The sequence below is a fragment of the Podarcis vaucheri genome, assembly GCF_965113315.1.
Source record: "Podarcis vaucheri genome assembly, chromosome: 1".
Lineage (NCBI taxonomy): Eukaryota > Metazoa > Chordata > Lepidosauria > Squamata > Lacertidae > Podarcis > Podarcis vaucheri.
Genome location: NC_138759.1, coordinates 72,364,122 through 72,391,892, shown reverse-complemented (window position 1 = coordinate 72,391,892; position 27,771 = coordinate 72,364,122). Strand labels below are relative to the sequence as shown.

Sequence of the window (27,771 nt, the reverse complement as noted above, 5' to 3'; positions counted from 1 at the left end):
ATGGTCGTTGTCGTCCCCCCCCCCCCATTTAATCCCCACAACAACTCTGTGGTATGTGTTAGGTTGAAGCAAGTAGGGCCAAGCAGGGATTTTAGCCCTGGTCTCCCACTCTAACCACTACACCACATTGCTTTTGTTTCCTCTGAAATTCTACCCAGAAAGCTGGATGGGGTCATTTAGTCCCTGCCATTTGCTACACCAAACCATGGAAGGTATTGTGCAAAAAAAAAGGTTGTGGACTTTTTTTCCACCTACCCACGTGTGTTGTTAGTGGCTGTGTGTCAGTGACATCCATTGGGACTGCTAGGGCATAATGCAGGAGGCTAGCAGTAGGGGGAGCTAGAGCCAATGGCAAGCAAAGTCAACTACTTTGAGCTTTGTTCCCATCTTCCTCCCTGATGAGCTCAGTGCAACACTGAGACTGAGGATGAAGCTGGCAGCCAGTGCTACTCCCTAAACTGGTTGTAAGTAAGAAGGCAGGCAGGTGGGGGGGGGGGCTAGCTGGAGACGCACATAGGTTAGTGGGGCAGTATCTATTTTGCCCTAATGGACCCCCCCACACACACACACTTCATGTACGGTTCTTGTTTTTATCCTTTTACATAGATGCACATCTTAAAAAATATGAACAGATTGATTGCCATTTTCTTTTGGGAAGTTATATTAATGATGTTTCCATCGAAATTCTAAAGACTGGTGCTTTCTATTTAAAAGTTCACTATTCCTGTCCAGTGTTATTTGTTGCCAGTGGCCACAAAACACGACATCTATTTGTTGAAGAAGCACCATTTGCCTTAAAACGATTCTTGGCTTTACCAAAGTCCGTTCCTGAACACAGAAGCTGCAGTCACTTGTATTCATCACTTTGACAGAGTTACTTGAGTCTGACAAGTTTGGCATGCGTACATGTGACATTCAGGGTCTACGTGCAGATCTGACCATTTAATTTTGTTCCACTCCCTTGCCTCAAAATGGCAGCCTGATGAAAACTAGGTATTCCTGAGAGCAGCTCTTCTCCAGGTAGAAACGGCACACTTCCAAGAATCAAGGTCTTACTCTGCACAGACAGTAATGAAAGGAGACACTGCAGCTACTGTAAACACCTTTCACCCACAGTGCTTATGAAGCACTTTGGAAACTGAAACAGGATGTCCACAGAACGGTTGCTGAGGACAGACTAAAATACAGACCGCTGCACTATGCAACTGGCTGAGGGTAGGAAACACAGAGTATTGCTGTTGAGCTACAGTCATGGTTCTTGAGCAATAAAACGTATCTTCTCAGGACATGCAGCTGATGGCCAGGATGGCTCTCCTCATCACAAAGAGAAAGAAAGTCAACCCATCATTTCTTTAGTATATACCTTAAGGACTGCCTTCCTCAGGTTACCCGGTGTACCACCTGAGCCCTTATATCCTAGCTCAGTCACTGAGGGTTCATCCATGCCTCCATTTGCCCCACTGTTTTTCCCCAGGAAAACCCATAGTTTAGCAGTGAATCAGAACAAATGGCAATCGGCTATTTGTTCTGGTTTAGCACCAAAGAGCGGGTTTTTCAGGGGAAAGTGGTGGGGCAAAGGCAAACTAGTCAGACGCATGCTTTCTAGGCACGGGGAAAGTGTGGCCAAGCCCTGAGATCATCCAGAGGAATGCTGTTAGTTGTCCCCCATGTTACCAGTAGCAGACCTTGGACTGAGCTATACAGCTGTATAGCTGAGTCCAAGGTCTGCTACTGAAGCTGCAAATAAAACATATTAAATGTGCTGTAAAGTGCAATACACAAATGTGATACAAGATGGCAAAGGTGAGCTCAATATATTTTTCAATACGTTTTTTTTAAAAGCATTTTCACAGCGGTTTTTTTATATGTGTGTAGATTCCACCCTTGAGGTCTCAAATTTCAGTGGTGTCCTGTGCGATGCCAAAATATAGCACCCTCCACTGGCAGCACTTCCGAGGCTTCTCACCCAATGCAGCTGAATAGACCCCCAAATCTGTGCTCCCTCGGATCCGCCTCTGATGTTACAGACCCCGATTGGCTTCAACTTGTTCTTGGGCACTGAGTACTGCTAGTCGAATGCCATGGAACACTCTTCTGGCAGAGATCTGACAGACAATCCTTACCTTTTGACACTTGGGCGTCTCTTGAAGACCCTTTTAGGCCACCAGCCCTCACAATCATTTAAAACCTTCTTGATTAGTCAGTCATTTAATGATTGTTTCGTACTGTGTTAGTGGTGTTTTATGTTTTTTTTGTATACATATATCGCTGTACACTGCCCTAATATTTTATGAGATGGACGGTTGTGTGTGTGTGTGTGTGTGTGTATACACATACACTTTTGTTAAATGAATAAATACTAATTTATTTGAATATATAGATGTTAAAAGAACTTAAAATGCTGATGAATTTCCATTAGGTTTTATTTTATTTTATTTTTAAAAAATAACAATCTAATGTGGAAATGTGAAGAACTGAATTTAAGACTGGGAAAATGGGAAGCCAAAACTGACAGATCTGCCTATTCCCTAGCTGCCCTACCAGACACTGTCTTTGTTTGCAGAATATTAGCAGCACGGGCACCAGAAGCCACAACCATTAGATCTCCCTCTATCACAAAGTGTTCACAAAACTGTGCCTTGTGCTTTCTAGCTGTTTTACTTGCCTCCTTGTTTCTGGATATAATGGCATCTTTATGGAAAGGCTCTGAAACTGCGTCTCAACCGGCGTATTTTCCTGCTAATGTAAATTTAAATGTTAACCTTGAGAATGCAACTACTAATTTTCTTTGGGAGCCTCTATTTCTGTCCTGAATGGAACAAGCTTTACAAGGCATATGACATTCCAATAATGTGCCACTCAGCCATTTAGAGGCATTGTCAGAATACAGAGATGTGTATCCCCCTGCTTTCCCTTCCTATTCCTGCCTTCCCTTTAATTACAATAAGCCAAAATACAAAAAAATAATTATGTGAATGGAACTAAAGTTGGCTGAGGCTGGCAGGAAAGGAACATCAGCTCCCTGAAATCGTATCGTACAACCTGACCCGCAGCCATGACATGGTTCACGGTGATTGTTTACATGCTTCAGTACAAGAAGCCTCTCCAAAGTATTTATTTGAACAAATAAAATGGACGTTTGCATAAATCTATGTTCAGATAGCAGGTCTGTGAGGTTCATTTACAATAGCTCCTACAAGAAAGAGCGAGGAGTTATTCATAACATTCAAAAAGGCATTGGGCGGAATCCAGGAAAAGCTAGTTGTGACTACTGAAATGGGACTTGGCTGTGATGAACTAAAATCCTATTTATTTCCGTGAGTCTCAACTGTGACAAGTTTTTGCTGGGTTGTGGGGCCATAGCTAATAATCAACTAACCATAATTCCATTTGATAGCTAAAAAGAGTGATGCAAATGACACTCAAAACGGAAGGAGGGGGAGTATGCATGTTGAGATCACACATCTCAGTGGAAAAAGCAGACTTGCAGATCTTGCCTCACACAAGAAGCAGGGCAAGTGGAGGCACAAGTCCCTCTCACGGTTGATGCCCTCTTCTTTCCTGAAACGTCAGTGCCTTCTTCATTGTGAGCCAGTGTGGTGTAGTGGTTAGGAGTGATGGCCTGGGACCTGGGAAACCAGTGTTCGGGCCCCTGCCCAGCCATGAAGCTCACTGGGTGACCTGAGGAAAGTCCCCATTCTTCAGCCCACAGGGTTGTTGCGAGGGAGGAAATGGGAAGGAGAAGAAGAAGAAGCATATATGTCTTCTTAAGCTTCTTGGAGGAAAGGTAGGATGCTAATGCTACATTAAAACAAAAAAACAGACAAAGATGCCAGAAGATGAGAGCCAGTGTAGTATAGGTACCAAGGGACTGATTTGTGGACCAGAAAAGGTTTACATTTGTCTATTGAGAAGACGGTGGCCTTCCACAGGGTGGAGTGTTCAACAAGCCTTTGATGGATGAGTCCTTTTCCCAGATTGCATCTGTACTGGAAGTATTTTTAAACTGTTTATATATATACGGAATTGCTTTCAAATGTTTGCATTGTTATTAGATGTGACATTGTTTTAAACTCTTTTATGTATTGAACTGTTTTTACATTTTCACGGCTCTGTTTTATTTGTTTTATAAATAAATTTTATATTTTATTGTATATTTTATTGTATATTTATTGTATATTTTATTTCTGTAATCCATTCTGGGACCTTATGGTACAGGCCAGGTAAGAAATCTAATAAAGCCAGCAAACAAACAAGATTTTAATTCCATACAGTGCTATGATTCTAATTATACCCAAAGGTAAGAGTTGGAGACCTTTCTGAGGGCTGATTTAAAATGAGGGAGAGTGGATATTTTAGTGTGCCAAGGCTGCAGTTCCCCTCCAAATCTGTGGTGATGATTTCTCTCTGGAAAGAGTCAAGAACATTTGCAGCCCTAGCCTTGATACTGAGGGCCAAGGTGATGATGCAGAACATACAAGCTAACAGGGGGTCACACCTCCAGAGTGTCAGTATTTTGCAGGAGGGCTTCCAGTACATACCGGAAAGGCAAGTTTGCTCAATTAAAGTGGGTTAAAGGACTCTGTCACCACGGAGCAACAAATCTATTTAAGAAACAAACAAACATTTTTTTATGGTTAGGAAAGTGACAGGAAATGTGCTGAAAAGTGTGAGCAGAACTAACGACTAATGGTGTATAATCACTGTGCAAACAAAGGGGAACAACTGCTCAGTAAAGACTGGACATGGTCTAACCTCTGCATAAGCTTTGTGCAAGCAAATCAGGACGGATGCTCAATAAGCAAGTCATCTGCAGAAGGCCACAGTCTTCAGTGCTACCCATTTATGCCTTTGAACTGGAGCTGGAACCAGGCCACCTTCCCCCACTTTCGCCTACGCTGGCATGACAGCTAATAGCCGATTCCGCCTGCAGTCCCTTGCGTGCCACCTGAAAGGACAGAGAGGTCCCAAATCCCAGAGCTCTGGTACAAAGTAATGCTGGCATTTTGTAGGAGTAAAGGGAATGGCATGTGTAGGTGTGCTAATGCATTTGAAATGGCAAGAGGGCCTGAGCGGGACAGCCCCGTTCCACTTGCCCTACACAGGATGATGCCTCTTTAGCTACAGCATGGCAGGCCTCTGTGCCAGGGACCAATGCCCTGTTGCAGTGAACTAAGAGTGCCGGGGATACTTTTCAAATGGTATTTGAAAGCTTTTCTGCCATATGCTTTTTTTAAAAAAAAACCACCTCTGTTATCCTACATGGATACAGCATCATTTTAACAAATTTATTGAGCCCCGCAAGAAAGCTGAAGGAGCCATTCAAGCCCACCTAATCCATACAATGGGGCTAAGAATGATTCAATGCATATAAAACATCTTCAGCAAAAGTTTACCCCCACACTTTGTATAGGCTTGATTCACATGATCGCTGCTGAGGTGGAAAGTGGCAGTTTTGGAATTTGGAAAGCGGTGTCAGGTAGGACCGTTTACAAGAGCTACGTTATTATTCAGCCCGTATCTGGAAGCAAGGTAAAACCATTGTAAGGCCTGCATACCTTTCCTTTATTTCATGATACTATGAATGTTTTGTACAGCCTGTGCTATTTTTCTAGAAAAAGAGGAGCTGGAACTCACCATGAACATCTCCCTCATTCTCTTAGAATGGCAATGGTGCTCACCTGAGAGGTGCTGGAGTTGAGTTATGACAAGTTCTGGCTGGAAAAAAAGCCCTGCCTATAGCACAGGGATTGGGAAGACATGATCCCCCATATATTGTTGGACCACAGCTCCCTTTATTTCAGAACACAGGCCATGAAGATTGAAGTTCCTGGTGCACAAAATCCAACATCTGAAGGACCACAGGCACCCCATACCCGTTTTGAGTATATACCATATTTTTCGCTCTATAACATGCACCCGACCATAACACGCACGTAGCTTTTAGAGGAGAAAAATCCGTAGGCATGTCACCCGTAGGCATTCTCTCCATAACACGCACAGACATTTCCCCTTACTTTCTAGGAGGAAAAAAGTGAGTGTTATGGTGCAAAAAATACGGTATATATATATATATTTAGTTCTTTATTTCTATTTGTATTATCTGAGTATCAACCCCATAGTATTTTTGTTGCTGAATTTCACAGGAAACTGATTGTATCTCAATTGTTACTAAATTATGAGTAAAACTTATGCACTTCTTTTACTTTTACTCCCCTCACTGCAGGAAAAAGTAAGCAGTGAAGGGGGAGATCATATTGTTTTTTGAGTGTGGGAATTCTCCTCCTTACCCCGGGCGAGAAAACCCATCTTTTGAAGGTTTCTCAGGATCATGGGAGATTCTGCATTCAAATAACTGAGGGATTCCCCTTTGGTTGCTCAGTACTTATGCAATTTGGGGCAAAAGAAGGGCAAAGGAGGGAACGTTTGCAATCCCAATTCATTTCCCCAACTTTTGGCAACTTTGGCCAAAAGAAATGAGAGACAAATAAGGTCCAACAGGCTTTCTATTTTATTTACTGCTAAAAATCTAAGCATAATTTCCTTTGAAGGTGCATCAGAATAGAAAATTAACTAAGAAACTTAGGGTGTGAATGCATTTCATGTGTCTTTTGTTATTTAAATAGCAGTTTGTGGCTTTTGGGGGGGGCAAATATAACCCTTTCCTCCTGTACTATGGTTCCAACAAAAAGCACCCCACCAAAGTTATTCTTCCTGAAAAGTTGACATAGGTTTGTTTTATGGGGGTTGGTCTTCTTTGTACAGGTATGCCACAGATTTTCCAAAAGGAAATAAAGTAAACAAACAATAGAGTTACGTCTTAAACGCCAATGGCAGGAAGAAAAAGAAAGCAGTTTATTGAGTGAGATGCTTATAAGCAGGTGTGGCATAAAATCTAACTTACCTCAGGTAATCTCTGCGGCAGAGAATGAGATTTGCCTTTGTGTAAAGTGTTGATCCAACCTCTCCCAGGCGACAGTCGCAGCAGGCGCACTTTAGACAATCTTCATGCCAGTACTTATCCAAGGCCTTCAAAAGGTATCGGTCCTTAATCTTCCGGTTGCAGCCAGCGCAGCCCTTTTGCTTCCCTTTCGGCTGGACGGATAACATTGGCACACCTATGAACAACAAAGCACACCCATGAGGACGTTACAGGTAACGTTACTGAGCAGGTTCCTGCTAGCTCTCTGCGGAAATCCCCAGTACAGAATGCTGGCAGGTTCTTGGTGTTTTCTAGCCGGTTGTCTACTAAGTGAACAGACAATCTGAGTCCCATTATTTTTTTTGCTCTGGGCAGCACGATTAGTTGCAGGGATATGGCCATAATTTGCTCCCATAATCAAACTGGCTTGACACCATGGATTTTGCTTAAGTCAAGGGTGCGGCTTTCCAAATGTTGTTGAGCTCCAACTCCCATCAGTCTCAGCCAGTACGTCCAACAGTCATGGATGATGGGACCTGGAGTCCAAGACATCCAGATGTCCACAGGTTGCCCACCTAGTTGAGGTTAACCTCTCTGCTACCTCTACTGATTCTTCTGCCTGACTTCCAGAACTACTCCAGTGAGTATGATCAAAAAGCTTCATTAAGGAAAAAATATACATTTCAGACACAACAGACTTTAATTTTTGTTGATTGGCATGATCAACCTGTTGCAACTTTTTGAAAAACCAGCAAAATAAAATAGAAGAAGGAAAAAGAGGTAAGTAGCCTCTCCCACTGATCAGGGAACCAAGAGCTGCTGGGATGTTGCACCTTTTGCCTCTCAAGATAAACATCATTGTGAGGAGAACACCAGCCTGGCCCCCTTCGTTGGCCAGAGAAGGAAAAGCTGCAGTGAGAAGCTGAAAGGCAGCAACAGTGGCCTATGAGATGAGGCAGGGCCACTGAGCCACTTTCTGGATGATGTCAGTGTTGTTGTACCTTACCTGGACGAGGCTGGGGTGGCTGGGGTTGCACAGCCTGTCCAGGTAGCTGGAGTCAACACAAGTATTGGGGAATGGGCAACTGGGCAGCTTCACCCAGGGCTGCTACTGAAAGGAGTTATGCTAAGGAGGCTGGAGGCAAATTCTTCAAGCATCTGACAATGTTTGGCCACAGTCAAGTAACAGTTGGCCAGCTGACAGTATTTGGTCAATTGACTGGCATGCTAATCCTAGATGCTTCCCTGGAGCTTCAACCATCAAGGTCAATTGCTAGACCTTGGTCAATACCTGAAGCTGCTTCCGAGTGTAGTGATAAAGTAGTATGCCTCTCAGCATGTCACGAGAAAAGGTATCACATGGGCATTCTACAAGAACGGGCCTTTTATGCAGTGGCTCCCCGTCTGTGGAATGCTCCCCCCAGGGAGGCCTGCCTGGTGTCTTCATTATGCATCTTTAGGTGTCAGGCAAAATCGTTTCTCTATAACTAAGCCTTTGGCTGATTAAATATTTTTTGGCATTTTAAATGTGTTTCTCTTTGATTTGTCTGTTTGTTTGTTTTATGCATTTTGTATTTTTATGCTGTGAACCACCCGGTGATCTTCAGACTAAAGGCAGTACAGTGGTACCTCGGGTTAAGTACTTAATTCGTTCCAGAGGTCCATTCTTAACCTGAAACTGTTCTTAACCTGAAGCACCACTTTAGCTAATGGGGCCTCCTGCTGCTGCTGCGCCGCCAGAGCACGATTTCTGTTCTCATCCTGAAGCAAAGTTCTTAACCCGAGGTACTATTTCTGGGTTAGCGGAGTCTGTAAGCTGAAGCGTCTGTAACCTGAAGTGCATGTAACCCGAGGTACCACTGTATACAAATTTAATAAATAATAGTAATAACAATAATGATACCCATTCTGAATACTATTCTTTTATTCTTGGGGTGATCCCTAAAGGTGCCATTACATACACACGAGGTACAAAGAAGAAAGCAAAGAGCACTGTCAAATTCTGGTTGCAGTGGATCCATATATAACTATACCCCAATTATAGAAGAGTTAATAAGTTAGCCAACTGTGTGTGAGGATTTCCAGGGTTTGTGTTTTGTTTCTTAGAAAATAATAATTTCTTCTCTTGCCCCCGGTAGCAAATGTCTTTGCCCCTACTCCTGAATATTTAGGAACCATCAATATCCCTGTTAAAAATGCTTGTTTCCTTGCACTAAAAACAAACTCAACCCCAATGCACTTATTTGGCCTGAAATGAGGAGAGAAGGAAATGGTTGCTAGTAGGATAGTCAAAGGAAAAACTCTCTTGCCAAGTTGAAGTAGTATTCAGACCAAAGCAGGATATATTATGGAATTATTAACAGACCCTTAACCATAGTGGTTCTAGTTAATCCCGCTATGGCAAGTGACATTTTATGCTTTCCTTAAAAGCAAGGGTGACCTGAGGGTAGCAAATGCTCAACACATAAAAACCGCCACTCTTACAGTAATAATTGCTTTGTCAGAACTGCAAGCGGACAACAACAGCACTTAAGACACTTCAAGACAAACAGGGAGGTATTGATCCATTCGTTATCAAAAATGGGCTCAGTACTATGGAGACAGGTCAAGTAATGTTCAAAAACCCTTGAGACTTAAAAAGAGCCCTCTTCACTGAGCCTGCTGGAGTCACAAAAATCCACTTTCAGTGTTAATGCCAGCAACTTTTGACTTTTTTTTTTTTAAAAAAAGCCTACCAAACTCATATTACTAAGGAAAAATACAACCCTGTTCTCCAAAGACGGCACACAATCAATAGTGCCACTCAAAATATGTCTGTGACTCGAAATATATGGATGCATGCATAGGCATTACACAAGATCTCCCCTGGGTAGCTCCCTGTTATTATTTATTTGTCAACTGTGAGTACCCCACTCTTCCGCTAAGGAAGCCAGAGTTGCACACAGGATCTAGAGAGGCGTGGAGAATTTGTCCCTCGCAAATTCTTCCGATGAACTGACCTGATCCACAGCTTCCAAAGTAAGGTGTGGGTCAGAGTGTAGCTATCCTTCAGATTTCACTCTCCCCTGGATGCAGCTCTTGTGCTAAAAAAAAATGCATTTACCCAGCCATTACCTGACTTGCTTGATCAATACTGACAATTATTTATTTTTACTGAGTGCTGTTGTGTTTTATCAATGGTATTTCTCTTTTGTAAATGAAAAGCTTTTATAATAATAATTATTATAAGAAGTCCGTATTTTCAGATAAAATATGTTTGAATACACATAGTTTTGAGTAAATAATAAGTTTAGAAATGTGTCTTTTGTGGCAATACTTCACAAATACATACTTTGATGCAGACTGTTCTTTTTTTAAAAGCTTACACGTGTACGTATTAATGTGCAAATGGGACAGAACAGACTTAGGAATGAATGTACAGGTTGGACTGAAACATATTGCCTAATGACCACCCGGTCAACTCCAAGGCTGTATGGGGAGCTGAATCCAACTTTCCCTTTACTGAGTTCATCAGTCTACCCTCTAACTGTACAGCCATTGTCTGCTTATGGATGACTTTGTCCATGTATATTTAGGCATGATCCCAAGTAAATTAGCTTAAAAGTTCCACTGAAATCAATAGGAGTTATTTTCAATTAAATCTGCTTTGGAAAGGACTCAGGAGTCCATTTGCAGCTGCATTGCTGCATTTACCGTGATATTCAATAATTTTAGTTTGGCTAATAAAACCAACAGCCCATTTCCCACAGAGTATGGTCTTCAATTAGACGGCCTACTGGGTGTCTTCCAATTCTAAGACTCCCTCCATATGAGACCAATAGTGAAGTGGAAAATGCTGAGACAGGACTTGAGACCGGACAAAGAAAATTGTCTGCCTCTTATTGGTTGCATCAGTTACCACCAGAACCGCTACATGGACAGCTGAGGGATGCTGAGGCTGGCACAAGACCCTCTAAAACTATTGACCCAAGAAGTGTCCATGTAAAGGAACAAATGCTTTCTTACTTCTCACAGTTGAACCCAAGGTATGTCTAACACAGGCCACTTTGTATCAGACTTTATGACATTGAAATCCAGTTCAATAAATAAAACCCAGTAAGCACAGACCCATATAGGAATTGGGATTTTTGTTCGGAGTGGAGTGAGATACTTAGCATTTCTCCAAAGCTAAGAGTGCAGCCATCCATTACAAAACGAAACGATCTCAGCTATCTGCCAATCTCCCATTCCCACCACCCTTCTGAGTAATACCCCTCCCCACCTTCTCACTATATAGAAGGATCTGGCAACTTCTGTTTCAGTGTATCTGAAGAAGTGTGCATGCACACGAAAGCTCATACCAAGAACTAACTTAGTTGGTCTTTAAGGTGCTACTGGAAGGAATTTTTTTTTATTTTGACTATGGCAGACCAACACAGCTACCTATCTGTAACTAAAACGAAACAAACAAAAACAGGGTTGCTGTACACCCCAAATGGGAGGTGTAATTCAGTTCATATTTTGTCTTGGCAGCATCTTGCAATGATCAATTGCCTCCCAGCGGCACCAAAATCTGTGAGGTAGGAGTATGAAAGCACTCAGTATGACGACTCCGGAGCATGTGGTGACTTTTATTTATGGGCTAGATTTTTATCCCACCTGTTTTGAAAGGTCAGGGCAGCACCCTCACAACTGTTACATTTCTCAAACACACACACTGATCTTGATGATGCCTCCCTCTCCCTGAACAGAAGACATGGCTTTGTTGGATGATTCCAAAGATTTCTGGGGCAGCCCCTGCCATTCGCATGGCTGCAGTGCAAGACAGCAACATTTCAAGGGCAGAGGGTCACCAACAGTACTGATCCACCAGCCTTCAGAAGGCAGCAGAAAGTACTTTTGAAGCCATGTCTTCCATCCAGCCAGTGTCCAGGTTTTTGCCTTGACCTCTGCCTCACCTGAACACAACTACAGCACCTATATCTGCTACCATGCGAAGAGGTACCACAACCACAGCCCACTTCCTTGGGAGCCCGCCTGCGGCAGGGCAGTTGTTTGGAAGAGAGGATTTCAACAGCTGTAGCTTTGTAATGCAAGATATACCTACTGAAAATCTCTCTTCAAACAAACACAACTCTTTAAAGGTCCCCTTTTGTACTGGGCACCCTACTCAAAGGTATTAAAACTCTTTTCTGTTACCAGAGAAGTGGCTCACCTACACAAGATCTTGGGTTTCACTTCCAAATTTTGTTCACCTTGTGTTACTTTTGCCAAAATAGATTTGTCCCCCCCCCCCCGAATCTAAATTTTTGACACCTTTTCCGTTTGGGGTGGGGGAAATGCAGTAAGCGCTTGAGCCAAGTCTTTGAGCGATAACAGGCTGTCTAATTTCAACATCCTGAAATGCTTCATTATACAAATCATCCCACCCCCTCCTCATCCAGTTTGAGACACGTTTTGGGAGGGCTTCTCGACTCCTGTCAAGTGAATCAGAATTTTGGCAATTTCTTCCAAATCTGGAATAAAATCTCATTTCAAAATGTCAACAAATTGCATGCAAGGGAGCGAGATCCATTTTCAAAACAGAAACTTTAGTGGAAATATTCGGTTTCATTAGCTAGGAGAAAATAGTTGCCGGGATGACAGTCACACACCCAATACAAGTGGCCACCAGTGTTGTGTTGAGCTGCTACGGAAGTTCATATAGGCTGAAATGTTATGTCAAAGGGCATGAGGGGATCTTTCCTAGTCTGGGTATAGTATTATTGAGGGCCTGTTACTAGACTCTGGAACTCCCTCCCTGGAGAAGCTAGACTTGCTCCCTCCTTCTTGTTCTTCACCAGCAAGTGAAGAACCTCTTGTCCCGACACACTTTTGGAAATTGACGGCTTTTAATGAAAGGGCTGGTGCCATACTGTTTTTATTGTAATTTTTTTTTATATGTATATAGTTTTCATTTTATTAATGTTTAATTGTGTTTTAACTGTGTGTTTTTAGCAATTCTTGTTTTTATCTGTAAGCTGCCTTGAGTCCTGTCAGGGAAAAATGTGGAGTACAAATAAATATATATTAATGGTGCAGGCATTTGACAGAGAAGGCATCAGCACGACTTCACCAGCACTCAGGCATAAGAAAAGTCTCACCGAACTTCATTCCTCTTTTTAAAAATAAAAATGGAAGAATCCATAGTAGCCTTTCATTTTTCGATGGGGACAGGTGGGTGGCAGTTAGGCTGTGAATGCATTACCATTCCCTCCACCTTCAGTATGGTGCCACCAGATAATGTTAGCCACAATCCTTTCGTAGCCTGTTAACCTCTTGAGAAATAATAATAATAATAATAATAATAATAATAATAATATACTGCTCTTCATCCGAGGATCACAGGGTGGTGTACAATATAAAAACACAAAAATGCACAATATAGTAACAAACAAAAACAATACCCCCCCAGTTTAAAAGACCATTAATTGGCTAATTAAATAAAGGTCTGGGAGAAGCAAAGCACCATCACTACTCTCTCTCTCTCTCTTCTCTACCCAGAGAAGCAAATGGCATGAACAGAATTCATGGACAAATTAAAGCCAGGTAAAAAACCTCAAGGAGGGTGTGGAGGGGCTGCGGAGGAGATCAGCTAGAGAAAGTTAGAAGGCTGCTTTCAGCCCATGGCCCTGTGAGTCCAGAAACACAAGTTATGGATGGCATTAAACTAGGTTAAGGCTGTGACTACAGTTGTTTAGTTCCCCCCCCCCCCACAAGTGCCTTAACGTCAGACAGCGGAGAATTTCCAACATGCGTAAATGTGAGTGGACATAAAATAGCCGTAGTTTTACCCTTGGGAGATGTCACACCTTAACCATGACTTTTTTTTATAAAATTGTGACTGGCATGTACCTTCACTTTCTCCCCCCTCCCCCCTCCAATCCATAAGTCTCCTTTTAGAACAAATTATAAAAAGCTGAATTAGAACAACAGGAGGAAATACTTTTAAGAATGTGGAAATTGGTCATAGGCAGGTTTCTTGCCTCCAACATACCTAGCAGACAAAAACAATTCGGATTCTTTACTATCCATTTTAGAGACACAATGGTCTTCAGAAAGGCTTAAGAGAAAGAGGGACACTTTCTGATTTTTCTTCTTCTCCCTTCTAGTTATTCGTGAAAAAGATCTCTCTCTCTTTTTTTTGCAGTTATCTTTGCAAGATAAAACACACACACAGACACATTTGGTCAGTTTTCAGCAGGGGGTTTTCTAATGAAAAAAAGCAACCGTTTCAGAGATCATATGATGTTCAAAGCCGCTATTCCCACTCAGATAATAACGAGCAAGGTCAACCCGTGCCAGTCGGGTTCAGTTTTTTGAAATTACATTTTGGTCTGGAATGCTTTTCTCCCCGACACCCGAACCAACCTGGAGATGGAACAAATAGAGATGTAGAAAAGTTGGGGATGTAATTAGCTGGCAACTGGTTGATGTGGGAAGGGCACTGAGAAACAAATTTCAAAACTGCCGGCATTCATCACTGCGGATTTCTGTGGCAAATAACAAGCGAACATTGTCTCTGTGGCATTGTAACTTTCCAGTCCTACGCCTCTGGAGACATGGCTCAGAGCAGGTAAAACCACTGTGCTTATTCTTTTTGAGGGCTGATCCAACGCCACAAAATTTCCACAGGGAAACGACTTCTCCATAGGAGTCTGTCCGCAATCTGCATATGCGCCATCACATGTGCAATAATGAGTCACGTGTGCATGTTGCTGTGTATCCGCAGGTGAGAAGCTGCAGCTAATGGGAGCTTCTCGCCATGTATATGTTGTACATAGCAAAATGCATCTGTCACTACACATGGCTCGAAAAATTGTCCTGCTTCCACTAGAAGTTGGACACTCAGTGTCACTGTTCCCATACTCTTCTAGCAGAGATTTAGCAGTCATCCTCACTAATGCTCAGACAGAGGGAATCTTCGAAAAGGCAGGGAATGAGGACCACACAACTATGGGCCAGTCTGTTTGACATCTATACCAGGAAAGATCCTAGACAGATAATTAAACAGTCTGTGAGTACTTAGAAAAGGATGCTATGATTATTAAAAGCCAGGATTGGTTTTTCAAAAACAAATGATGCCAGACTCATCTTATTTCTTATTTTTTTGATAGAGTTACAAGTTTGGTGGATCAGGGGAATGCTGTGGGATGCAACGTATCTTGATTTCAGTAAGGATTTTGACAAAGTCCCCCATGATATTCTTGTGGAACAAATCTGGTAAAATGTGGGCTAGACAATGTTACTGCTGGGTAGATTTGTTGCTGGTTGACTGACTGAACCCAGTGAGTGCTCACTCATTGTCCTGGAAAAAGGGACAAGTGGAGTGCTGCAGGGTCCTGTGATGGGCCTGCGGTTCAACATATTTATTAATGTCTTGAATGAAGGGGCAGAGGGGATGCTCATCAAATTTGCAAATAACACCAAACTGGGAGGGGAAGCTAATATCTCAGAAGAATTCAAGTTGTTCTTAGCAGATTGGAGAACTGGGCCCAAGCTGACAAAATGAAATCCAATAGGGACAAGTGTAAGGTTCTAACTTTCTGATGGCAACAACTGTTTGACAGTAGAACAGACTGACTCAGAAGGTAGCGTTTCCTTCATTGGAGGTTTTTAAACAGAGGTTGGGTGGCCATCTGTCATGGATTATTTAGCTGTGATTCCTACACTGTAGAGGACTGGACTAGAATGATCCTTTGGAGCTATTCCAACTACAATTCTATGGTTCTATCTCCTGAATACTTAAAAGAAATGCCATAGGCCTATTCGGTTGTTAAAAAAAATTCAGGGTGAGCTAATCATCCTTATGATTATTTTATATTGTTTTATGGTATCTTATGTTTTATTTGTATATACTGTTTTGCACTGCCTTATGCGTGGGCGGTGTATCAATAGAAATAAGGTGGATGCTCATTCCAACATGGAAGTGCTTTCAAGTTCAGAATGTTGTTAGCAGTTAAAGCAGGCCCTGGCAAGAAACAGAAATATTCAGAATGGAAATATAAAGGTTGCAGTCATCTCTCCATTTCCAGCAACTTGGTGATCACCACAGTCCTTGCAAGTTAGATACAGTGAGGGCCCACCTATATCGTATTTATTTTAGAGCAATTTAATTATCATTCTGATAATTATTATTCTGAGACTTGTACAGACAATTCTGTAAGAGACCCCTACCCGTATGCAAATAGAGTGCTCAGGAATTAATTTGTGCCATGGTTGAATAGGGTTGGGCAACCTTTTTTCTGTGAAGAGACACATTTCCTTACCGTAATCTGTTAGGGGCCAGCTCTTGGTACTGGACAGCTCCAGAGGGATACTGATCTGGATTAACTAATCCAGAAAGAAAAGCAACTGGTTTCAATTTGCATCATGGCTACCCAAGACTGGAACTTCAAGTTCCACACTGGCCTTCTCAGAAGTGAGTCCTGCAGGGTTTGAATGGGCTATTGATGATTGTTTGTTGTTGCTGTTCTGTTTCTGTACAAAGGGTAAATAAAACTACTCTTCTGGAAAGCACCTGAAAGCAACTCCTTTCTGACTTTAATGTCACAAACATAAAACAGCAGAAGCCTACTATTTGATCTCAGGCAGCTAGGGAAAATACTTTTTGACCTCCAGTCATGTTTTTATATATGTAATTTTTTAATATATTCAGTGTTTTGTGTTACATTGTACATCACTTCAAGATGCATCATAGGAAGTGATTCAAAAATAAATGAATAAAACGTAGGCTGCATGTCATTGACCAGTGGGTAATGGTAAAGAATCCCCAGTCTTCAGGAGTGAAGGGTTTTCAGATCAGAAGATGGCATTTTGGCATAGACATGGTCTCCCCACATCCTTTTCTTTAGGAATGAAAGCACTGCACTGCCAAGGGAACACTGCTTAACCAGCTTGAGATCTGCCCTGCACATAATTGTCCTCCATAACATACGCATTCAAAAGCCTCGTCTTTGGTTGGAATCGGAAGATTTCGATTCCTTCCACCTTCAGCAGTCATCCAAAGCCATAAGCCCGGAAAGGAAGGTGAGGGAAAAGTTTATTGCATGCTGTTATGTGTTATGTGGTGTTTTATCAAAAAGAAATAAACAGCCTGCCAGAGGTACAATTCCACAAGGAGAGAATAAGGTAATACTAGAAATGAAACTACGTATTTGCAGTAACAAACTGATACTTGCTTGTTTAAATATGTGATCAAGACGTATTACACAGAAAATGTTGATTGAGGAAGAAGGCTGGTTTCCAGGTTCCTGTTTCATACACACACAAACACAAATGCCAGCGGGCTGGGGCACCTTTTTCTTAAGATCAGTGGATGAACTTTTTCTATTTTTGGTGACCAGTCCCCTCTCCCCCCCCCCCGTCCTTTCAATTTAATAGACTCGCTGCTGGTAAAAACAAAAAACAAAAACTGTTTGGAGTGCTCACGGCTTCAGCGTACATTAAAAAAATTATGGACACCACCTCTGGTCATACTGAAATTTACGAGGGTGTCTAAACAGGCTGTTATTGTACTGGGTAAGCTAGACTTTACCGCCGTTCAAAGAATGACAAACTGGCTTTAATCAGCCTAGGCCTTCCATGGCAAGAGCGTTCTGTTTTGAGTCAGGCCACTAGCACCCAACTTTGTTTTAAATTGGCTTTTTGAGGTGGCCTTGAAAAGGTAAAACCATTTGCATGTCCCTTCCATCACACGAGGCCAAAAACATGCCTGAGACTTAGAGCAGACGCAGGAAGGGTTGCTTGCCTGCACGGCACAGCCACACAGATTCCCTAGACGTCAAGCGCAAACACCCCAGTGTCGTCTGCTCTGGAAGAGGTTTGCTGCTGCTATCTGAAAAGCATGGAAATTCACCATCTCATTTCTTTAATGCAACTCTAAAGGTTAATTGGTCTGTGAAAGAGTAATGTGGGACTGCTGGCTAATGAAAGACGCCTCGAGGCTTCCCTGCCTTCTTGTGTTTTATAGGAACGAGTCCAGAGTTGAGCCCGCTGTCGAAATCACCACAATCTCAGTCGCTCTCAATCACCTCACAATCAACGTGGATTTTTTTTTAATAAAAAGGGGGGGTTGGGGAAGGGAAATGCTTCACATTAAAGCAACAGTAGCTGAAGGCAGTTTAGTTCCACCTGTATTTTATGCCTTGTTAGAAGGGGCTCCGTCGAGTGCGGCAAACTGGCTTCCTCATTACCACCGCACAGAACTAAAAGCAGGCCTAATTAAAGAAGCGTGCGAATATTCTGTGTGGGAAAAGACGGCCTCCCACATCCCATAAGGGGATCCGGCCAAAATCTTCAATTTGCCAGTTATGACAGCTAATTAGTTATTCTATTCAAAATCTTTGCTTTAAATAAAAGAACTAATTATACACAAAGGTCAGTCCCCCACCTCCTGTGAAGCACACATAATTGGCTTATTTCCCCAACATTGTGTGTGTTTTACACAATGCTTTCGGGCAGATGGCTTTAACTCTTTCCGGCTGCAACTCAAGTTGGAGCAGTTTCCACCCCCCAGACTTGTATGTGAATCCTAATAGCCACTCTCTTTTTTAAAAAACTCAAATGTATCTCAAGATTCCCTCCCTACTACACCCGCACCTAAAATCAGGGAGCAAATGCTTCATTCATTGTTGCTTCAAAGATAGAGACAATAATTATTGCTTGTCGTTTCTAGAGCACTTTTCGCGTGCTTTACCACCCATATCTCATCACACAGTTCATTGCACAAAAGCGTGGGTTTGCGAGGTAATTCTTTAGAAGATCTTGTGAAGAAAACGAAGACTAAAAAAACAGACTCCTGGTACTTAAATGATTGCATAGTAGACAATAAGCAACAGCACTGAAATGGGAGGAAAGGGGAGTTACATAACTTCCATTTCCCCCCAACTATTACCCATTTGAAATGGTTGAATCCCATTATAAACAAACTCCCTTGATTAACCACAGGCCAGGGTTCAAGTGTCAAGTCTGGATTCCCACTGTGGACTTTTGTAGGTTGCAAGTGGAAACGTTGAAGAGCAAGCTGTATTTAGCAAAGGAAAAGAAAATCCATGCTAAGCTTTGGAATTCATGCTTTGGAATGAAATTTGGGCTTTGTGGGGAGGAAATATTTCTGAAACGGCGAATAGGCTGGAATGGAACAAAACCATCCACTGTCAAGCTTTGCTACCAAACCTTACAGCTGTGCAGCAATTCTAGCACTGAGGTACAGAGACGCACTCGAACATTTCCTTCCTTATATCAGGGAAAACATTCTTCCCTGCTCCTTTAATTGCTAATCACTGGGAAACTAAAGGTTTAACTTAATTGCTACATAATCAAAACAGCATGGCTTTCAATGTGCAGATGTCAACGTGCAATGTGAGGAATGCAACCACGATCCCCACCCAAGGCCATGTGTGAATATGGCTTTCAGATTTTAGCTTCTCATTGGGAGCCCAAAATGCCTTGCGGGCATGTTGCTCTGGTCTTCAAAGCAAGGACCTCGGGAGTCCCTGCCCCCCTGGTTTTCTGGGTATGCTTCTCTGCTCTTCTGGAGCGCTCCCCCTGGTTTGCTGTCTGATTCTGTAGCAGCTGCACTAGTCAGCCTAAGCAGCTCACACACAGATATGGCCCGTGCATGTGCTGAGGAGATTTTTATGAAGACTCATTCAAAGAGACCCGGAAGTGGCAAGTGAGTGAGCATGTCTCAGAAATAAGTGCTTCCACTAAGCGCTAACCATCTCTCTCTCCCCCTGCAGTATTAATATATCATAGGCATTCCCTCAGCTTAGACACCACAGTTTTCTACTCTTTGTGAAGCATCCAAGATCGCACTAAGTACCGGAGTTAAAAAAATAAACAAATAAAAACCCAGTCTTGAAACACAATTACACCCACCGTCTCACTGGCATTCTACTTATTCAGAGAGAATAACTTCGCACTTCTTAAGAACTGAAGTTATGGCCGGCAATCAAAAAGACTTTTTAGTAATGTGTGGCAAAAGTGCTTTCAATATGTACTTAGCTCTCTTCCTGTCCTACCCCCCCCCCGCCCATTCCAATGGCTCATATACACATTGGAAACTGCTTCCCAGAAGTTCATCAGCCCTTGGGGGAGAAAGCTTGCTAGGCAATATGTAGGGAGTTTTGTTTCTTTATTGAAGTATTTATTTATTTAAAGGCATTTACATACCACTGAATCGTTGGCATTTTTAAGTGGTGTGCCTAAAAACAAACCGTACAGCGAGTAAAACGATAAAAAAAAATCACCATAAAATGAAACAGTAACAAGGACGCTACCCTAAAATGCCCACTAGAAAGTGACTTTGTCATGAACCTGAAGTTCACCAAAGGGGAGTGCCTGTCAAATCAGGTGGGAGAGACTTCCACAGGTATGCACAGTTATAAGCCGTGCCTCTTGAGACATGGGAGAGCACCAACAGAGACTTGCCCCAAGATCTCAGTGACTGCTCAGGGATACAAGAGATGAGGTGGTCATTAAGATATCCTGGGCACAGCATTTTGCACTAGCTGGAGCTTTCAAACCAGGAACAAGTGTAACACCATACTGAGAAGTGGGAGACGTACAACTGTGCATGCAGCGTGCCCTATGCAGATCCAGTTGGTCTATGCCCAAATTTCTGTGGTGAGTGGTTTATTGCGTGACCAGGTGTAACAGCCCCAGCCCCCAGGGATCATAAGAAAGGAATAAAGACTCTGACGACGTTATGGAATTAAAATTAGGCCACAACTTTATTAAACTTCCAAATGTAGGAAGACCTTGGCTTAGGCCTTGGGTGTGTATCCCTCCCAGCCCCACAGCCAGGGAAACTGGGGCACATCAGGGTAAATGGGATATGGGGGCACTCTGTGAGATGTAAGTATAGCAGGCGGCCCAGTCCATATCCCCTCATGCAGGGTAGTTCACTGACAACCTTTCAGTGTATGGCCAGTGACACCCATTATATAACCGCTTTAAGAGGGGACCCTGGAATCGCCACCACAGGGGGGTGAGTCACCACTTAGAATCATAGAATCATAGAGTTGGAAGAGACCACAAGGGCCATCGAGTCCAACCCCCTGCTAAGCAGGAAACACCACACTTCACACACACACACACACACACACACACACACACACACACACTATAGGGAGGAAAAGACTAAAGGATTCCACCCAAGGCCATTACCGCCAAAGTTCTGATGAATTGCTGTGGGGAAGACAAAACCTGCCACTGCAGGAAAATTTCTTCCTGATCCTTTAACAGCAACCAATCAAAGACTGTAGCAGCGCCCGCGAAACATGAAGAAAAAGTTAACCTGCAAGCAAGAAAACATTAAACAAAGGGCAGGTAGGTAGGGTGAATCTCCAGAGCCGATTGCCTGGTTATCATCAGCTCCACCCCCTATTTATAAATGGGGCTGGTCCCGCCTCCCAGCAAGAAACTCGATTCCTGAGGCTGGGCGTGAACCTCCAAATAATAACACTGAGAGGCAAGCCAGCCCCCCTCTACTAGAAAGTTCCATGGGAACTGTAGCACCATGCGTGATCCCGCAAAGGGCACCCACATTATGTGTGAATGTTTATTAGTTAATTTAGATCTTTTTACGGCACGCTTGAGGAGTTATCAGGGAGAAATCCTAGTTTCCCAGGAAATCTCCCTACCTTTCACTTGAGAAAACCTGACTGCTCATTCATTATTGTTGACATTTTGGAATGTGAAGCACCCTTCAGTCCCATTCTTCTCAAGTTATGCTCCTGTGAATTAAAAAGTACTGGGTGAATCAAAGAAACATGTATAAGGATGGAGTCAGGCTCTGTAACGGCTGCACCTTTAAAGCAATTTATGGTTTGAGGTCAGAGACTGGGAAGACGCAGCATGGCATTTGAGAGCACAAGCTTTAAAAAGGTTTAATTCCAGCATTTATAGCTGAGCCACCTCATTCCAGTAAAAGACTGGCATCTAGGAGTCTGGCAAAATTAAATGAATGGCAAAGTAATCTCATTAACTTTGGTCAACACAATAAAGAAGCAGCATTTCAAAGTTGTCTCCAATGGTTGTAAAATGTCAGACTCGCCACACTGCACAAACAGAAGCAACTGCTCATCTTCTGGCAACAACAATAATAATAATAATTATAATTATAATAATGCTACACTATAGTCCAGTCTATAAGCAAAATTGTCTTATTGTTGACAGACTCTCAGAATATATATATATATATATATATATATATATATATATATATATGCGCAAAAGCACATTTATTGGTATACAAATCATCAAGGAGCAAAACATCCAAATCTTTTTAATGCCAGCGTCCTGCAAGGATTTCCATAAAAGTATGCACCATATTCACTCTGAATTTCAAAGAAACTCATGGAAGAACATTATTTGTGAACATTTCCTTATGAGACGGGCCATAGCTCAGCAATGCAGCAAATACTATGCATACAGAATGATCCAAGCTCAACCCTTTGCCATTGCCAGTTAAAAGGATTTCCAAGGTAGCAGTGCTAGGGGAAAAAATCCCTTGCTGGATACCTTGGACAGCCCCCACCATGGCAGACTGGACTACAGATGGGTGGGCTCTGGTTCCACAGAAAGACAGGTTCATGTGACAGTAATGTAAGGCATTAGCACTGTCTTCTTCCTACAGAATCTGTTTCCCAAACAAGAAAACGGAGTGTGTTCTTATTAGAAGATCCTGGAAGGCATTACTCTGGTCACTCATGGATCGGGGTGAAACAGAATTAGAACCAAATTATCATTATAGCTCCCATGTGTAAAGAAAATTAAGGTCACATAGTCTTTGGTATGCAGAGGGTGTGTGTGTGTGTGTGTGTGTATTTTTGTTATTGCAAATAATGCAATGGGTAGAATGGAATACACTGAAGTCCTGACACTGGGCTGCAACCAGACTTAGGCCACAGCTGCACTACACATTTAATGCACTATTATTCCACTAGCTGTTATGGCTTCTTCCAATGAATCCTGGAAACTGTAGTTTGTTAAGGGAGCTGAGAGTTGTCAGGCGACCCCTATTCCTGTCACAGAGTTACAATTCCTAGAGTGGTTTCACAACCAATCCTTCTTACCAAAGAACTCTGGGAATTGTAGTTCTGTGACAGGAACAAAGGCCTCCTAACAACTCTCAGTATCCTTGGATACTACAGTTCCCAGGATTCTTTGGGGGAAGTCATGACTGTTAAAGTGGTAGCCCAGTGATTTAAATGCATAGTGCAGAGGCGGCCTTTGTTGAGATTAAAGTAGATTCATTACTAAAAGCTTGACTAAGTCTGGTTCCAGTCCATTAAAAGATAGCCAGCTGTGGTCCAATCTTAACTAAGCTTGCTTCCAGAGTTAGGACTCTTCACCAGAGCTGACAGTGTATTATAGGCAATCATTCCCATGAAGTCGAATGAATAAGGTGATTGCTGAAATAGGCATTGGGCACGGGTGGCACTGTGGTCTAAACCACTGAGCCTAGGGCTTGCCGATCAGAAGGTCGGCGGTTCGAATCCCCGCGACGGGGTGAGCTCCCATTGCTCGGTCCCTGCTCCTGCCAACCTAGTAGTTCGAAAGCGCGTCAAAGTGCAAGTAGATAAATAGGCACCGCTCTGGCAGGAAGGTAAACGGTGTTTCCGTGCACTGCTCTGGTTTCGCCAGAAGCGGCTTAGTCATGCTGGCCACATGACCTGGAAAAACTGTCTGCGGAAAAACGTCAGCTCCCTCGGCCAGTAAAGCGAGATGAGCACCGCAACCCCAGAGTCATTCGCGACTGGACTTAACTGTCAGGGGCCCTTTAGCCTGCATCCTTCCAAAAGAGGAATAAATTTTGTTCATCATGCCTGACATTGATTTGGAACTTAAAATGTTATTTCATGACAGTCACCTTTGTATAACCGTTTAAGAATTTATAAACTTTGATTATTTGAATCCATTGCAATCACTGTATCACATACAAGAATATTGCTTAACTGTATCCCCACCCCCACCCCAAATCTCCATGAAGTTATAGCTTTTGGGATTAGACCTTTATGATATTCTTCAGCTGACTCTTCAGCTATTGTTTGTAAATCCACCCATGCTTTCCAGGTATCTTGTCTTTCTTAATTTTTTAACACACTTAAAGTTGTTTAAAGTTGTTCTGAAGTTAAAAAGGTCTATCATTGCAAGGAAGACATTTTTCCCCTTTCCTGCAAAACACACACTCACACACAGTGTGTATCAGGCTCCACCTCCCCACAACCTTAATAGAATTTCAGCATTCACTGCCAAATGGGCATCTGATGTTCTCTTCTGTGTACAAAGATTAGTCTGTCACAGGAGCACTAATGCAGTCAAATGACAACTCTTCAGTCTCAAGCTTTTACAGGACTACAGACATTTCTGAAGACTTTTGGAGCCCAAAATAATGGGAGGGCATGAGAGGAAGTCTCTTCCCACAGATGCCCCCCCCCCGTATCTTCAAGTCATCAGCACATCACTGCCCTCAGACCTGCAGGTTTTGGTGCTTTTTGTGAAAAAACGGCATAACACTTTCATTGTTGCAGGTAACAATGTAGGTTTGGGAAGAGGCGGAAGAATGGAGAAAAGCCAAATCCGTTTGGAAGAAATCTGGTCATTGCATGATATTTCACACTATTACTGAACTGCTCCACGTACAGCCTCAGGATCTGTAAGAAAGCCTTGAAATATATTTGTCTAAAATCTGCTTATCCTATTCAGAAATTACAACATTATAACTGGATTTGCAGCATGGGCCTGTGAGCACCAGTCCTGCCCCTTCCACCAAGGGGACCTGTACGTGGGTTCACATGAACTAACTTACAAGCCCACCCCCACCACCCCCAAAATTGGGGATGTTCTGGAATCAGAGTTTTTGACCACAGGAAGGTTTGCAAGTGTGTCCAGACTTTGCTACTCAAGGTGACAGTGTCTGAATAGAAGCACCGTGGTCCAGCACGCATGGTAAACACAGTTTAAACCTTGCAACTTCTGAAAAGGCCTAGAGACGTATGTGGATCTGACCTTTTTTATTATTCAGCTTTTCAAGATGTGCCCCATACAATATCTAATGGTTGTAGAGTCATTTACACTTCCTCTGTATCAGAAAAGGTGAATGACAACCCCTTTGAAGTCTGTATTAATGGACTTCCTAGTTTATTCAATTCATGCATCATGAAATGTAGGTCATGAAATACAGACCTCCGACGATTCAAAAAGATGCTGCTCCCTTCCACACTTAGCCTCTTTATACCTTTACAAATAACAGCAGAACCAAAACATTTTCTATTAAAAGTTGGAAGAGATTTTTTTTAAAAAAACTTTTCCTCTCCAGCTGAAAGAACGAAAAGCCTCCCTCCCCACCCAGTTCTTTGCAGGAATAACTACAGACCATTTGCATGCTGAGCTGTCAGACCATGCACTTTCCATTAAAGAGATAACATCCTTTTTCATAAGTCCATTTGGGATCCATTTTAGTGTTATCTAAAAATCAAATCTACACGGTAATCCTTTTAATGTACTCTTGACTTTTAAAAAACAGCTTTATGTTCCTTCAGGAAATGTTTTAAGCCATTACTTGGTAATTACTATTCACCCATGAAAACACTGATCTTTTACAATATATAATCAGTTTGCAGACTCAAAAATAAAGCAGGCTAGAATTTTGTCGAGTGAAAGCAGGGGAGAACAACCCAAAGGTTATGGGAGTAAAGCCATTTTCTACTCAGCAGTCTAAATATCAAAAGTGGTATATTTCTCCATTATGCAAGAAAATTGTGCCGTCGTGGCAGAGCTTCCAAGGCTCCATATGAAGATAGCTTGATGTAGAGGGGTCACCATTTTGTTTTAAAGTCAAGTTTTGCAAACAAAAACAGTGATCAATTCTCTTTCACTTTATATGCAGGAAGTGCTAATATTTCCAAACATAGCTTCTGTTTTGCTGTATGACTACAACACACAGTGTGTGTCAAAGGGGGAAAACAATAGAAACAATACGTCACAGGGAGTGGTCTAAAGGCGCATGAGGCCAACTTCCATTTTAGAGCTAAAGAGGTTTGTGTCTGGTCAACGCTTGGATGGGTGACCACCTTGGAACCACATCTTCCATGATGGAAGAGGTGTGGGATATGAGGTAATAAAATGAATAATAAGTGCTTATTTCCTCTCTCTCAACTATTGTTTCTGATGTAGGATCAGACTCAATGCACAACCACCACTCTGGGATCTAAATACCTCCACTACAGGTAGCCTTTCCCACTCCTTTTATCACCATTCTCATTCCTTTTCCATCTCTCATTGCCAAGTCCAATTTAAAGTGCTGGGCATTGATCCTTAAAGCCCTATATGGTCCTGGAGAGTGTTAACTGAATATCTGCCTGTGCCAGGTTAACCTGCCCAGGTCTTAAATTCAGCCCCTGCTTGCAGGTCCAACAATCAGATTGGCAGTCACAAGAGTCGAGGCCTTTTTGGTGGTGGGTCCATATCTGTGGAACATCTTTCTACAAGAGGTACCATTTGGCTCCCTTCCTGTTTTCATGTAGGCAGACTTCAATACCTTTTTATTTCAATTTGCCTTTGATTAAAGGGCGTCAGACTTTAAATTGTTACTGCCCTTTGCTTTAGATTGTTTTTTAAAATGGTGGTATTGCTGGCTGTATTTTGGGGTGCTGTTCTTTTACGCCGCTCTTTTAGTTCCAATATTTCACATTTCAGTGTGATTTTTTTTTTTAACTAACAGTAGACCACCTTAGGAAAACTGTGTTTTGAAAGGTGAAACATAAATCCTTGAACATAAATATAAAAATATCCCTACACTGGACTACTGCTGTAAGAGGCTGCCACATAAGGCATGCTTGTTTCACCCAGACCTGCTAAATCCCATAACGAGTGCTCCAAATTTAGCCACTCCCCGAATATTTTATCGACTCGGAAGCAGATATCCCTTTCACCCTCCACTACAAGGAAAGGAGGAAAAATTGGTTCTGAAAGTGGTTGTGAATACCTAAAGTGCTGGCCCCGAGGACACCTTCTACTTAAACACAGTCCTTAGGCAAAATCCTTTCAGCATCCTCATTTAGCCTACCCTGAAGTCAGAGACTAAAACACAGATCATGACTAGAGCAGATTTTGACACACTTGGTTCTGGAAATCCCATTAACTTAGAGGCCTTTCAAACTTCCAGTTACTTTAACATGCGCCTCAAACCAGGGGTGTGTGTTTACAAGAGCATTTTTAAGTATGGGAAGACGGAATCCAGCACTTTGGATATTCCACTGGGCTGCCCAGGCTTCGCAAGGTGGCATCCATGCAACAATTTATTTGCAAATGCAGGGAACATTCAAAGGAGGAGAAAAAGTTCCTGAGTGTTCCCCACTGCTTAACACCTTAGGAGTATAGGAAGCGGCCTTCTACTGAGTCAAGTCATTGGTCCATGTAGCTCACTATTGTCAACACTGACTGTGAGCTGCTCTCTGGGGTTTAAGACATGGAGAGATTCTTAGTCCTACCTGGAGACACCATGGATGGAAGCTAGGTCCTTTTGCATGTGAAACATGTGCTCTACCACTGAACTGCAGCCATCTTCTTCAGCCCCAGCACCACTGTCTTCTGAGAAGCTCAAGGCATAGGCTCGGATTCAGTGAAATGCAAGCAGAGTTCTGCTTTCTGAATGGAGTTTTCCTGACTCACCCTTCCCATTACACAATCCTGCATCTCTCCCAGAGTAATTCTTGGTGGTTCAGCTGGAGGGGGATTAGGGACCCCCTCACACCATGAGAAGTGATTTGGCTTATGATCCAAGCCATTCTCTTTTCTTCCTGTTTGAAGAAATCATCTGA

General features: G+C 42.5%; 1 protein-coding gene across 7 annotated transcripts in view; it reads right to left on the bottom strand.

Moving 5' to 3' along the window:
- Positions 1 to 27,771, bottom strand: part of LMO1 (LIM domain only 1) — a 105,139-nt gene that overhangs the window by 23,622 nt on the left and 53,746 nt on the right. For all 7 annotated transcript variants that reach the window (XM_082195217.1, XM_082195216.1, XM_082195222.1 and 4 more), the window contains exon 2: positions 6,905 to 7,118. In XM_082195217.1, coding sequence (XP_082051343.1) covers positions 6,905 to 7,118 — 214 coding nt within the window. The remainder of the gene's footprint in view (positions 1 to 6,904; positions 7,119 to 27,771) is intronic.